Source organism: Protopterus annectens, chromosome 1.part1 (genome assembly GCF_019279795.1).
Source record: "Protopterus annectens isolate FY-2018-M chromosome 1.part1, PAN1.0, whole genome shotgun sequence".
Taxonomy (NCBI): Eukaryota; Metazoa; Chordata; order Ceratodontiformes; family Protopteridae; genus Protopterus; species Protopterus annectens.
In genome coordinates this window covers 654,207,230-654,221,180 of record NC_056726.1, presented here as the reverse complement: position 1 = coordinate 654,221,180, position 13,951 = coordinate 654,207,230, and the positions used below count along the sequence as shown (strand labels likewise).

The 13,951-nt window shown below is 41.7% G+C and overlaps 1 protein-coding gene across 5 annotated transcripts in view; it reads left to right on the top strand.

Annotated features, from left to right (window-relative positions):
- Positions 1–13,951, top strand: part of DNAJB5 (DnaJ heat shock protein family (Hsp40) member B5) — a 79,123-nt gene that overhangs the window by 13,217 nt on the left and 51,955 nt on the right. For 2 of the 5 annotated variants that reach the window (XM_044077435.1, XM_044077444.1), the window contains exon 2: positions 8,249–8,400. The exons of the other annotated variants lie outside the window; for them this stretch is intronic. In XM_044077435.1, coding sequence (XP_043933370.1) covers positions 8,288–8,400 — 113 coding nt within the window. In that variant the 5' untranslated portion in view covers positions 8,249–8,287. The remainder of the gene's footprint in view (positions 1–8,248; positions 8,401–13,951) is intronic. 5 annotated transcript variants of the gene reach the window in all.

Here is a 13,951-nt window from a genome sequence, read left to right as displayed (position 1 = left end):
CAGAGAATGCAAGATCTCAGTTACTTTTTTTTAAGTTGTTTCGCTATGTTAAACTCGTTTAACATAGCGAGACAGTGTGTAAAAAGCAATAGATCTTGTGTTCTCCATTGCTGTAAAAAAAGTTATACTAGTGGAAAATCCATTACTATAACTCTGGTCAGCGTGCACGTTGTAAATCAATCAGCGTGCACGTTTTGGAATATTAATGGGGGGGTCGTTGTATAATTAGGCTTTGATAATTTCCTTAGTTTGTATATTTTTTTTTTTTTTTTTTTGCTTCATACAGTCATCTTAAACCATAAAAACAGCAGTCTTCAGAATTCCAGATTTATATATGTATGTATTATCATCGAGGTATTTATCCAATGTACTTTTTTTTTTAACCATCAAAGGGAAATTGTTCCACAACCTAGGTATTTGATGTGTTAAATATCCCTTTTTTGTAGTCCTATTGTTCACTATATATTTAGGACCCCTTTTCCTAATTCTTGCTAGGTTTCTGCTAATGTTCACTACCTAATGCCTTAAATGCCAAACACAACTTACCCTAACAAGTCTATATCATATGCTAAAAAGACATAAAAATGTTTAGTCTTCCAAAATATATCAAGTGTTTTAATTTTCCTTATTTGTTTGGTAAAGCTCCTTTGCACAGTTTCCAAAGTTCCTGTGTCTGATGTTATTGGCAACAGAAGGATAAATTATATTTAATTATAGGTTTTGCCAGCAATACAAATGCACTTTCTATGGATGGGAAACAGAAAGTGTACCTCAGGACTACCCCTTGTGCTACTAATGGACAGAGGTAGTTGGGTTCCCACAAATTATCTACAGTATGATCCAAGTTATTCTCACTAGAGTAATATATAGTTATTGACCATGGGATGGGTAAGGACATTCTAACACCAACAGGAGTAGGTTAATTCAAGCATCAAATGGTACACACTGCATACATTGACCTGGCCAAATTTTGACACGATTCCCCACTCAGGTTTAGTAAAAAAGCTAAATAAACCACTTTGTCACCCACTGGATTGCCAGCTGGCTCACAGATAGGATGGAGATAAACAAAATAAGAGAAGTTACCTCCACAAACAAACCAGCCGCCAGTGGGGGTCACCAGAGTTTAGCGTTGGGACCTCTCCTGTTTGGCATCAACATTTTGAGGTAAAAGCCAATAGCAAAAGGTTCTGGCTGACTAGATTCATAGATTAGTACTAGGCTAACTGCCCTTGTGAGCCATTTTAAACCTAGCCAATTATCCCCTGTGAGATTCAAACCTTGTACCTTGTGTTTGTAAGGCAAACACCTTAACCATTAGGCCACCCTCCCAACCCCTAAGTTTGCAGATGACTGCAAGGTTGAAATAGTGATTGAATCCCCAAATGACTTGGCCACCATGAAAAAAAGGTTTGTCTCTATTAAATAACTGTGTCAAAATCGTGGTCTGAAATTAAATGATAAAAATGCATTTTTGTATAGTTTGAGATTTGGAAACTTAAGTGGACATTGACCTTACATTTGACCAACATGTGTCTGTTGTAAGAAAGTCCTTCTATTGAACAGCTTATAAACAAAGCAACTGAGTCTAGGTCTAGGGATGTCATCAGTCCTCTTTACTCAGCCCTCATTAGGCCAATCATTGAATTTAATGCCAGCTTTGGCATGTATCTGTCCAGACACATGCAACTACTGGAATGCCAATGTAGATGCCTTATTAAAAGGATAAGAGGCCTAAACAACATGTCCTACATGGACCGACTGAAAGCCCTGTCACTATATTCTGTATCCTACAGGCTGCCAAAGAGAGCTTGTTGTACCAGGCAAGGCAATCAATCACCAACCATGATGGATTGGATTTATATCATCAACAAAAAATCAAATCATCTAAACTTCTTCTTCTGATAGAATAGAACAACAAAAAAAAAAATATATATCACAGAGATGAGAATGGCATGGAACTGAGACCATCCACACCAAATATCCACATAATAGGTAAATACTAGGGCTATCTGCCGAGGGGCATTTACAAGCTAGCCCAGAGTGTCACAAGCCCCATAGATTAGTGCTTTAGAGCTCTGTCAAGATAGCCAGTGAAGAGTGATCACAGTGAAGTGATCCCATGTTACCCATCTAGTCGTCAAGGTTTCTCTTGAAGAGTGTTAGTGAGGGGCCCTGTCTAATGTAGTTAGGAATTTTGTTCCAAAGCATGCGAAGTCTCTGTGACAGGAATTTATCCCTCCAACATGTTCTATTTATTGTTGTGGTGAGGTTTAGCTCACTAGAGCGAGTGGCTCACAGTGACTTGGATTTCTTTAGGTGGAGCATGTCCATCAATTCTGAGTTGAACATGGCTTTGTAAGTCGGGCAGAGATACCTCTGAGTAAGCGATATGCCACCGAGTACAGCCAGAGCTTTTCCAGTCGGGCTGCATAGGACATATGTTTGAGACCAGTAATCCTCTTGGTGAGGTACTTTTGTGGTCTTCCCAGCTGTTGGAAGTGTCTTGTGAGGCACATCCCAAATGGGGCATTGTAATCTATGATGGGTCTGATGAGTGACTAGTAGAGGGGCACTGTAACCTCTTTATTTCTAGATGCCAACCCTTTAGCAATTAGATGGGCTACATAGGAGGATTTCCTAATTACTTTAGCAATATGATTGTCAAAGGAGAGATTACCATCTACCTGGGTCCCCAGATCTTTTATTACCTCTTCTGTATTAAGGGGGTTGCCACCTATGTGGTAATTCATGGATGTTTTGTTTTTCCCCAAACGGGATGACTATGCATTTTTTTGGCATTTAGCTTGAGACCATCACTTAGGTGTCCATCTCAGTAAGGCCCTTTTGGAGAATGCCCGTGTCAGCCGGAGAGTCAATTATGACTCCCAGTTTGCACTCATCGGCGAACTTGGTTAGCCATAGTCCTCCTGTGTTTGCCTGTACTTCTGAGAAGTATATGCAGAACAGTAGGGGTCCCAGGACCAAGCCTTGTGGGACACCACTTGTGACTGGTTTAGAGTCGGACCTGGAGCCCGCTATTCTTACCATGTGAGTTCTGTCTGTAAGCCAGTTGGCAACCCATCTCGTGACGTAGGGGTTTATGTTCAGGCTGGTGAGTTTTTCTATAATTCCCGAGTGGGGAATCGAGTCAAAAGCCTTGTCGAGGTCAAGGTAAGCTGTGTGAACCACCTTCCCATCATCTATGGCCTTGGTGACTGTCTCAAAGAAGTCAACCAGGTTTAGTAGGCATAATCTGGCCTTAACAAGGCTGAACTGGGTCGGGTCAAGTGTTTGGAGGTTCCCAATGTCTTTATTAATGAGTTCCATGATGATGCGCTCCATAGCCTTGCAGATCAGGCTAGTCAGGCTTATGGGGCGATAGTTACCAGGGTCAGTTGTAGCCCCTCCTTTGTGGAGCAGAATAACCATTGCTGTGCGCCATTCTATGGGCACGTAGCCTGTGGAGAGGTTGAGGTTGAACAGTGTGTTTAGGTGGGGGAGTTAGTTCCTTCTGTAGTTCGTCCAAGACGCAGCCTGGGCCACCATCTGGCCCCATTGATGCTGTGCTTATGGCTTTTGAAAGGGTTGTTTTCACCTGTTCATCTGTGATTTTCGGGACACTACACTTTTCCGGTATTGTTGTGGGCCCTTTTGAGGGTGAGAGGGGGGGTGAAGTTTGCACTGAATCTATCTGCCAGGATGTTGGCAATATCAGTAGGTTCAGTATATTTTGTGCTATTTTGCACTAGCTCAGAGCAGATCTGCAAGTTGCCACTTAGATTCTTGACATAGCTAAAGAAGGCTTTGTGGTTATCTTTCAAATCCTTGGCTATTTTTCTTTGGAAGTTAGCCTTGGATGATTTTATGAGGGACCTTAGTTTCTTACTGATACTGATCAGGGATGTCTTTCCTTCTTGGGATTTGCTTTTTTTCTGAACTAGTTTCTTCCTTCTATTGTATAGCCTGTTTATGGCAGGGGTCCACCAGACTGGTTCCCTTCTCTTAGGGGAGTGAGTCTTGGTTTTGCTAGGGATGGCACGATCCATGCATCCTTAAAGTTTTTCACTGTGGTTTCCTTGGTTGGGGGTGATGGTGTGGTGTGGACACCCAGAGTGATTCATTTATGGTCTGATCTAACCAGTGGCGGGTTGACCTCCAGTGCGGAACACCTGTCGCCCATGTTGATGATGAACCAGGTCCAATATGTTTTTACCTCTGGTAGGGGAATTTATCACGGAACTGAAGCACCAAGCAGTAATTATTCCAAAAGTAAAAACTTTTATTGCACGAAGACAAAAACTGATATCACAAGCGCTTTCGCTCGGATGTTCCGAGCTTTCTCAAGTTGAACTTGAGAAAGCTTGGAACATCCAAGCGAAAGCGCTTGTGATATCAGTTTTTGTCTTCGTGTGCAATAAAAGTTTTTACTTTTGGAATAATTACTGCTTGGTGCTTCAGTTCCGTGGTTGAAACCTTTTTTCTTGGTTCCGTTCTTCAACTATCGTTGGATTGGTTTTAGGGGAATTTATCAGCTGATCCAGGGCATTGGAGTTGATAAATTCCAGGAACCGCTGGACCTGGGAGTTTGTACTTGAGTAGTTTTCCCAGTTAACGGTAGGGTAATTGAAATCGCCCAATATCAGTGTGTTCGGTAGGACCTTCATGTTTTCCAGTGTCTCCAGAAAGGCAGAGTGGTGGTCCTGGGTCATGGAGGGTGATCTGTAGCAGGCCACAATTTATATTGCAGATTTGCCCGATTGTTAGTTGCACATGGATGATCTCAGAGGGATCATGTGGCGCCACTAACCTGGAGGTGTAGGTATCCTTGATGAATATGGATACACCCCCTCCTTTTATGTTTCGGTCCATGTTCTGTGGCCGAAATGTGTGTTATGAGTTGTAGCCCGGTAGTGCTGGGGTGCTCTGTGGAGCCTTGAACCAGGTTTCAGTTACTGCACAGATGTCGGTGTTCTCCATACTGAGGAGTGCTTCGAGCACATGCATTTTGAGATTTAAACTCCTGGCATTGAGTAGCACAACCTCCTTCATTTTTTTTATTTGTGCTGTTTATGGAAGTGGGTTTGGCTTTTGAGCCTTGCCTAAAAAAGGCACTATGGGGGCAGCAAGAGCCTTGGCCAGTATTCGAAAGCCTAGTGGTGACAGGTGCAAGCAGTGTCTTGCAAAGCAACGAGGCTTGTCTAGCATGTCTTCCCAGGCTGACAGACACTGGATCCCCTTTGAATGACACCAGAAGCTTAGCCAATTGTTGAAATTGATCATTTTTTCTTTATACTGCAGTATCAGTCTTGGTGAGGGCAGGATGCTACTCAGGGTCGGGGTCATACCTGCCTGGACTACATGATCAGAGCTCTTCCATGTCTCTTTTCATGTAGTCCAGGGAGGTACATCTCAGGTCATTCACACCAACATGAACAATGACAGAGTCATACTTGTACTTGTTCTGGAGTGACTTGAGTGCTTGTGTTATGTGGTGGATTCTGGCTCTCAACAGGCAGCTAACAGTAACCTTCTTCTTGTCCAGCCTAGTGAGTGGGACGTCAGTGTGCCTGACTATAGAGTCGCCTATTACTAGTGTGTTAGGTATGTTATTTCGCCTTAAGGGCTATGATTGTGCGGCACACTGATTTTGTGTTTTATGTGTTGTCTGGTTTGTGACATGAGGTGCAGTTTTTTGGGTGTCTGCTTTAGAGGTCTCTGATGCTTTTGCAGGTTTTTATTTAGAGCCTCCGAGTATGATTTTGTGTATTTGTGTATTTTTTGCCAGTGCTAGTTTAGTATGTCTTTGTGAAGCTGGAGGTGTGGTGCAACCTTCTCCTCATGACTGACTGTTCCAGTCTTGGGTGGATAGAGCTTAGCCTCCAATTTAGCTATATAAATTCATCTCTCGCATATGTTAATGTTTTGTGGTAGGAGGAGAGGGTTGACTGTGTACATGAGGCAGTTGTAACATTGCCTCAGGATATCCAGGTTAACCAGCTGGACTGGAGAGTATACCTGAAATTGCCCTTTGGTCATGCCTGAATAGTAGGGTGAGCTGCTTAGTCGCTTGGTTGGTGAGGGGTGAATAATGAAGCTTGCCCTGCTGGGCAATCAAGTGTTTGGGTATATTAGTGCTTGCTATTAGGTCTGAGCAAGTGCTGGACTCTAGGATGCTTTTTTTAAGTACTTAGGTTGAGAGTTAGACTACTTTCAAGGGAAAAACTGAAGAGGAGACTTGGTGGAGCCGGGAATAATTTAGCCCTAGCTAACTGCCGCTGCCTGGACATGCAAAACCGTGCAAACGCGGTTTTTACAGCAGGGAAATGAAAGAGATACAAATTAGCCCAAAATGGCCTATAAACTACTAACTTCTGGGCTGGAAAAATGGCCTATAAACTACTAACTTCTGGGCTGGAACCACTCCTCCAGGGACAGATGGCTGCTCAAAGCAAATCAGTGTCCATTTTCAAGTGTAACTTAGATCTGTGGATGAGAAACAGAAATTTTACCCCAGCACTGCTCCCTGTACTACTAATCGGCCCTTTAAATTATCTGTGGTATGATCCTAGTTATTCTCATTGGGGTAATATATAATTATTGACCATGAGATGGGTAAAGCCAACCTATAACCAAATGGGGTAGGTTATTTTGAGTACAAAAAAGGAAAATGGCTTGGCTCATAAGGGCAGTTAGCCTAGTTCTTGCCTATAAATGTGAGAATTATCTGTCAATAATTTACTTTTTCTGATTTTTTCCCCACTTTTAAACATAGGAACAACATGTGGCTTCTTCTAATTTGTAGGTACAAGTCCTTGTACCGTATCTACATGTCTTTGTGGTATGAGGTTAACAGGTATGCATATATCTGCAGCATCCACTTCTTGCAGCTCACAAACAGTTTCTGGGCTTAAATAATGTCAAAGGTCCTCAGTATACTATTATAATTAAAAAAAAAATCCTTGCTAGACCAACTTCTCAGCTACAATAGTGGATTAATGTTATTTCCTGTGGCAAGGGTGCAGGAATCAAACCCCCTCCCTTTCTAATTTAATTAATTTTTTTAAGGTTTAGTAGTTATTCTATGGTTTTCCCTTCTGTCCAGTGGTGACGCAAATGATCCTCTGTAGGAGGTTGCTTGGTTTAACTCTTTAGTTCCTTTAAGGCACTCTATACTATTCCTGGTGTCTAGTGGCACCCTCAAACCACATCTTTTCATGAGCTATCCCTGGCATCTAGTGCTCCCCCGCATCATTTTTCAAGAGGTATCCCTGGTGTCTAGTGCTCCCTCCTATCCACTTCTTTAAGTACCTTTAAGGTATGATGTACATGTTTATCCATGGTGGCTTCTGTCTCCCTCAAACAATGTTAAAGGAGATTCTCCTGTGAAGGCATCAGGCGAGACGTCAGAGGAATAAAAGCTTCTCATTTGGGTCACTAGTTTGTGGTCTTTACTTTTAGCTGTTAACAGTTTGTGGTTTAAATGTTAAAGGAGTTTTGTTAGTCTAGTCAGGTGTGTGGGAAAGACAGCCCCTACCCCATTCAACACACACACACACACACACACACACACACACACACACACACCTCTCTTCCCCACTCAGTCTCACTCCTGAACATCTTCACCCATATACACACAAACGCTGTCTGCCATGCCTTAACTCCAAGCAGAAAAACAACAGAGCAGAACAGGGTGAGTGCCTGTTTCCTCTTTGTAGCTGGTATGACTGTATTGGCTGTGGAGGTAGATTGTAATAGTATGTCCATACAGACTAGGACTCCTCTGACCAGAATGCTGCCAACAAGAAAATCAGAAGACTGATGTCTGCCTCCATCTCTATAACTCAAATTATTTATGGATTTTGAAAGAAATTGTCTTATTCAAATATCTTCTGTTTTATGGTGTAATCGTACAACTGCTGCTCACTTTTACTCGGGTTTAAAGTACTTACTTATAATTGTGTTGCTGCATGTACTTTCTTAACTTTTAATTGTTGTCTTCTGCATGCCTCAGCTTTGCAATAGTCTCTTCAAGATTGTAATTTGCTGTTTGTTGTGTATGTCTAACTATGTTGGCTATTCTCTGTTCTAACTACTACTGCAAGCCCCAGGTGAAAATGGGTTGATGGATGGATTGTGAAAGAGAAAAGGTATTTTCATATCTGATAAATGTTTTTCTCTGGAGCATCCATCAATCCAGAGACCCATGTAACATCTACTAACATCTTTAGTTTTTCTCTTGCTGTAGGATTTTCTGGGGAGCTTTTCCTGTCTCTACTGGGTCGTCATGAGGGTTCTGTCAATCAAATTAAGATCTTGTCTCCTATCTTCTGGTGTGGGCAGTACTAACCTATATGTGAGCCTAGATTTGTGGATGCTGCTTCGGAAAAAAAAAGCCAGGTATGCAGTTACCATTGCATATTTGTTGTGAATAGTTTTTATTTTTTGCTGTGCTGACTCATGCATTGGATATGCTTGTTATATAATACGTTAAAATGTAACCTGTACTGTAATATTGTTCTCTTTTAAAAATGAGCAAAAGTCATGGTGATAATGAGTGGAAATCAAAACGTTTTTATTGGGGGTACTTTAAAAGAGGGTGTTGTTAGGCAAACCAAGAAGTTATAGTGCTCTGGAGTCCATGTCCCCTCTCTTTTTATTTTTGATTTTGTATTTCAGAAAAAAAAACTTGTTCTGTTTTAGCTTTTTTCCTTCATCCCCTACCCTATTTTGTTCTCTTTGTTTTGTCCTAGTTTCTTCCCTCAGGTTTTGTATTTTTATGTTTCAAGACCAGCTAATGGAGTACAAATAAAGTCTAAGGTGTTATCGTAGAAGCTTCTCTCTTGCAGTCAATGGTTAATCCATTTACATCACCCTGTTTTGAGAACTGACTCTGGTCATTCGTAGCACAATCTAGGCACAATTTATCTGAAGCTCCAAGAAGGCGGCAGCTGCCATTATGTTGATGGCATAATTTGCATTTCTTTTATCCACATTGGAGACTGAAAAAGTGATACCTTACCGAGCTATTAAAAAATATGTTAGGCAAGGTAGAAAAGTCATGAATGTGAGAGTGTACCAGTACCATGACAACATGCAATACATGCTGCTTCTGTGGGCTGGGGCGTGGCCAAGCTAAATCCAGTCAACACTACCAGAAAGGATTTTTTCCTCTGCTGCCTAGATCATTATAGGACATTAAAAAAGTCCTTTCCTCCTGATGATGACCAGTTATGCTATGCGGTTTAAGGTTACTGAGAGGGGAGAAGTGGAAGAGTTCCTGATAAGCAGGAAGATAATTGGTGAAGATCAGCAAGGGTAGTGGGCAGGAAAATACAAGTACAAAGTCAGACGTCTTTAGTGTTTAGATGTTTCCTTTTATTTTTCCCATTCACATAGGCTGATACTTCAGATATTTTTGCTGTACCTTTTCTATATACAGTTTATCCTCTTTCAATGCAAGATAGACTAGCAGCTGCCACAAGTATTTCTTCAGGTTGCTCTTACAGAAAGTTAAGTCATTTTGAACATGTACCAGCAAGCAATAGAACCTTCCTTTCTTCACATCACACCTTCAGCTTTTGTACCTCTCAACTCTACAGATTTTTGCCTCATATTTCTTGGTCCATTTTTCATAAAATTGTGTTTTTCTGGCAAATTAGTAACAAATCATTAAAGACTGAAGTTAGAAAATAGACAGAAATTTGAGTTTTGAGTTTCGAACTTCCTACCCTTAAAAAAATCCATGCTAATGCAAAAACTGTTATTCTATCGACTTTCTAAGTTTATAAGAGCAATATTTAAAAACTGTCCCTATTTTTGGGCTTTTATCCCACTGTTTTTATTTATGGCTTTGTTCAGATTTCTTGCTCTAAGAGGTTGAGAAGTATGATGCCACTTAGGCCAGTCCTGGTAATAAATAAATAAATATGCATATGCACTTTTTTCTGGTTGCAAGTGGATCACATTCATGACTCTTCATCCTAGCTGTAAGACATTTTATTTTTCTTTCTCATAAAAATTGAAATTGGCTTTATTTATCAGTTTTGGCTACTGGGCATTTTTTTTGGCTGTGGTCTTTTTTATTACAAAAGATGCATCTCCAGTTTTCTCCCATAGAGAGCGAGCAGTGAATTATGTCAGTCCTCTTTACAGTGTCAGAGCTTCAAGACAGAAAACTTAAAATTTCATATCCTGAACTTTTTCCTTTCTTGAACTGACTCACACATCACACAACAAGAGTAGGGACATGTAGCAGTTGACTGAAAATACAAAAAAGTCTAATAGGACTTTCACTGTCTCTCAATGACTCACATGACTGCATTACCAGTGCAGCCTCTGGATCCTGTTAGCAGTTGTCTGGTTCTGACTAGTCCCACACTTGGAGACTGAAGTTTCATACACAAGAGGTTTGCTTGCATGGATTCAGTTTCCTCTGAACCTTTGTGACCCTGTTAAAAAGATGACTGCAGAAAGACAGGTATTGGTGCCAAGCCCTTGGAGCTTTCCTGCCCCTGAAGAGTGCTCCTTTTGCAGGATTTGAGGATTGACAGCTACCGCCTTCCATTGTTGGGTAGATAAGCTCCCTTTGTGTGGATGAGGGGGCTTCCATCCCTTCCAGTAAAATCAGAATGACTCCCAAAAAATCATTTTGGTGACTCCCTTCTGGCCCAGGCAGACGTAGCTGTCTTCTTTTGGAAATGGCCAGGAGCAGTTACTTTCTCAAGACAAGAGGTGTTTGATGCATCCTGACCTCAAACATGTGCAACCAACTGCCCAGATGATAGATTCTTAATACCTTTTAGGCATCTTTTTTTTTTTTCTGCAGACATGCAGTAGGTTTTAAAGAAGGGAAGAAAACTTCCTACTAGAAAATCGCATATTAGTAAACGGAAAATAGTTGGTGCCAAGAAAAGAATCAACACCCATTCAGGGCTAGTGTTTCTCTGGTTCTGCATTATTTGTATGAGTTGCTGTACCTGGCATGTGTTATTCCTCCATCAAGATTCATTACTCATCCATTTCATTATGCCTGTCCATGGATCCCTCTTTCAATGCAATCTCATGTGAAAATGTTTTTGAAAGGGGTGCTGCATACCAAGCCTCCTTAGAAAACAAGTGACTCTTCCATGGGATCTTAATTTTGCATTAGAAAACCTAACTGTTGCTCCACGTGAGCCAGCTCATCAGGCTGACTTCAGGAACTTAACACAGAAAACAGTGTTGCTTTTTGCTCTGAACTCTACAAAAAGACTATCTGAGTTGTAAGATGTCCTTGCATTCACTGTTGCAGTATTCATAACATTCTGGATTCCCTGCCGTGGAAGCCTGTCATCTGTCCAGTATACCAAAGACTTCCTGTTGTATTTAAAGGTACACCTGAATGTCACTCAAATGCTCCTTGTGTACTGTAGGGCATAAAGGTGACGTTCAGGCTTACCATGAACAGAACTTCCCTGCTGTCAGTTCAAATGCATCTTTTCATAGTCGGTCTGTTTACCTTCATCCGTTTTGCCAGTTGAACACATTTTTGTTCTCCAGTGATTACTTACGCCTGTTTGCAGTGCAGATAAGTGCCACATTGGGGTTTTTTTTGTTTTCTCTTTCTTTTTTGTGGTCCTTGAGGTGATTGTCATCCAGGAAGGGTAAATGCAAGTGTGGGAGACAGATTCCCCATAAAGACTGCCACGATAAGTGTCTTTTTTTTTCTAGGAGAATCTCATGACCATATGTTTTGTTCTATTTGCCAGGCATTCATTCCGAAAACCCTTCACAGTAAACTTTCTTCCATTTCCTTGTATCTTGAGAACCAGCATCTTAAACTTCTTGCTAAAGATACAATAGCTGGAATCTCCCGCTCTGAGAGTCAGCAGTTGGGGAGGAAGAAGGTACGACCGGAATCTTCTGCTGTCCAGCCTCTGCCAGGTGTTTCTCCTGAGGTTGTTACAAACCCAGAGGCTCACATGGCTGTGTTGTTGGATTCCACTACCATGACCGTGTTGGAGGTTGGTGAGGTTCCAACTGGCAGCATGTCCGGTTTGCAGGCGTTAGTTAGATGTTCAAGGGGAACCAAGGTTGATCCCCCCCCCCCCCAGGTGTCCATGGAGAGTTACTCAGATTTTAGTTGAGGAAGACGTTCCTACTACGGTTCTCTACTACCATCCTGGGTCTCAGTCTACTCAGCTTTTAGGAGGTCATGTTCTCTTAATATGTACTTTTTTTGTTTCTTTTTTTCTTCTACTCCTAGGGATCCTCAAAGTGAATGTCAGGCTTTCACCCAGGTTATTTTCAGCTTTGATGTCTTTAAAGCCTCCTCAAGGGGTTTCAGTTCCTGTTCCTCTACTCCCCTTAAAAGGCCTAAAGAACAGGGTCTTCTGAGACTGTCAGATTCTGATGATGAATCCCTGACTTATTCTACTCAAATTCCTTTTCCTTTGGACTGTGGGCCAGAAGAGGAGGAATCTATTGGTCCTGATACTTCTTTTGAGGAAATTTCCTTTGGGGATATGCTCTCTAGGATGATGGATTATTTTAAGTAGGATTGAGCTCAGGTCCCTGATTATCCATAGGATGCACTATGAGTTGCTACAGTAGAAGTCTACTGTTTTGGCTCAGTTATGAGGAGATATTCTTGGCTTAGGCTCCAGCCTCTACCTGATGATATTAAAGCTAAGTTGGTGGATGCTCCCCTAGATTCTAAACGTTTGTTTGAGGAAGCTGATGCTGGTTTGTTCAAGTCCCTTCGGGATAAGGGTAAGGCTTTACAGGAGCTTAAACGTGCTTTTTTTTCTCCTGTGCCTAAATTTCAGAGAAACTATCCTGCTCAGCCTGCCTTTGTTCGTAGACATTCCTGCCTTTCTGCTAATGGCAAGAAAAGAGTGGCAAATGGGCTCCTCCAGCTAATGCTACTCAGTTTTCAGGGTTTCCAAAGCCTTCCTTTCCAGATAAACCAGGTGTTGTATGAATATCCATCTCCTCCCAGCCACATTCCCCTTTCTCTTCCTCTTCTTGCTTGGATTCAGATCACTCAAGATTCTTGGGTTCTGTCAGTTATTCTTCAGGAGTGCTTCATGGTATGGAAATCGCGTCCTTCTTTTATGGGCATTCCTCAGCCTCCTCAGGAACAGCTTCCCTTTTTCCCAGAGGGTCTTCAAGCTCTTTTGACTCGGGGTACTATTCAACAGCTGCCCGAGTCTCAAAAGGGGAAGGGTTTTTCTCCAGACTGTTTTTAGTGCAAAGAAAATAGGGCAGTCGGAGACCTATTCTAGACATCTCTCATCTAAACACTTGTTTAAAAGTGCCTTCCTTTCGGATGTTGTCTCTTCAGATTCTCTTTCGTCTCCTGCTCCCTCAGGCCTTAATGGCGTCTTTGGATCTCAAGCATGCTTATTTCCATATTCCAATCCACCCCCTTTTTAAAAAGTTTCTACGTTTCTTTGTTTCTTCCTGTCATTTTCAGTTCTCTTCTTTGATCTTTGGCCTTCCTACTGCCCCAAGATTGTTCACCAAATGCCTTGATCCTGTGATTGCTTTTTGCAGGCTTCAAGGGATCCAGATATTTCCTTACTTAGATGATCTGTTGATTCAGGTATCCTCTCCAGAGACTCTTGCAAAATCATTTTGCCATTTCCCTTCTTCAGAGCCTGGGGTTCACAATAAATTTCTAAAAGTCTTCTCTGACTCCTTCTCAGGATCATGTTTTTCTGGGTTGCAGGATTCGGTCAGAGCCAATGATTGCATCCCTGCCCCCTCTGAATGCCTTAACTCTCATTTCTTTCTTTCACATTCTTCTTCCACTGGTTTCCATTACCACCTAGGAATTTCTCAGAGCTCTGTGTATCATGGTATCCACCATTCCGATGCTCCCTCTGGCCAAACTTCACATGAGAAAGTTTCAGTGGTTTCTGAAATCAGTGTAGCTTCAACATGCCCATTCTCTACACTTTGTACT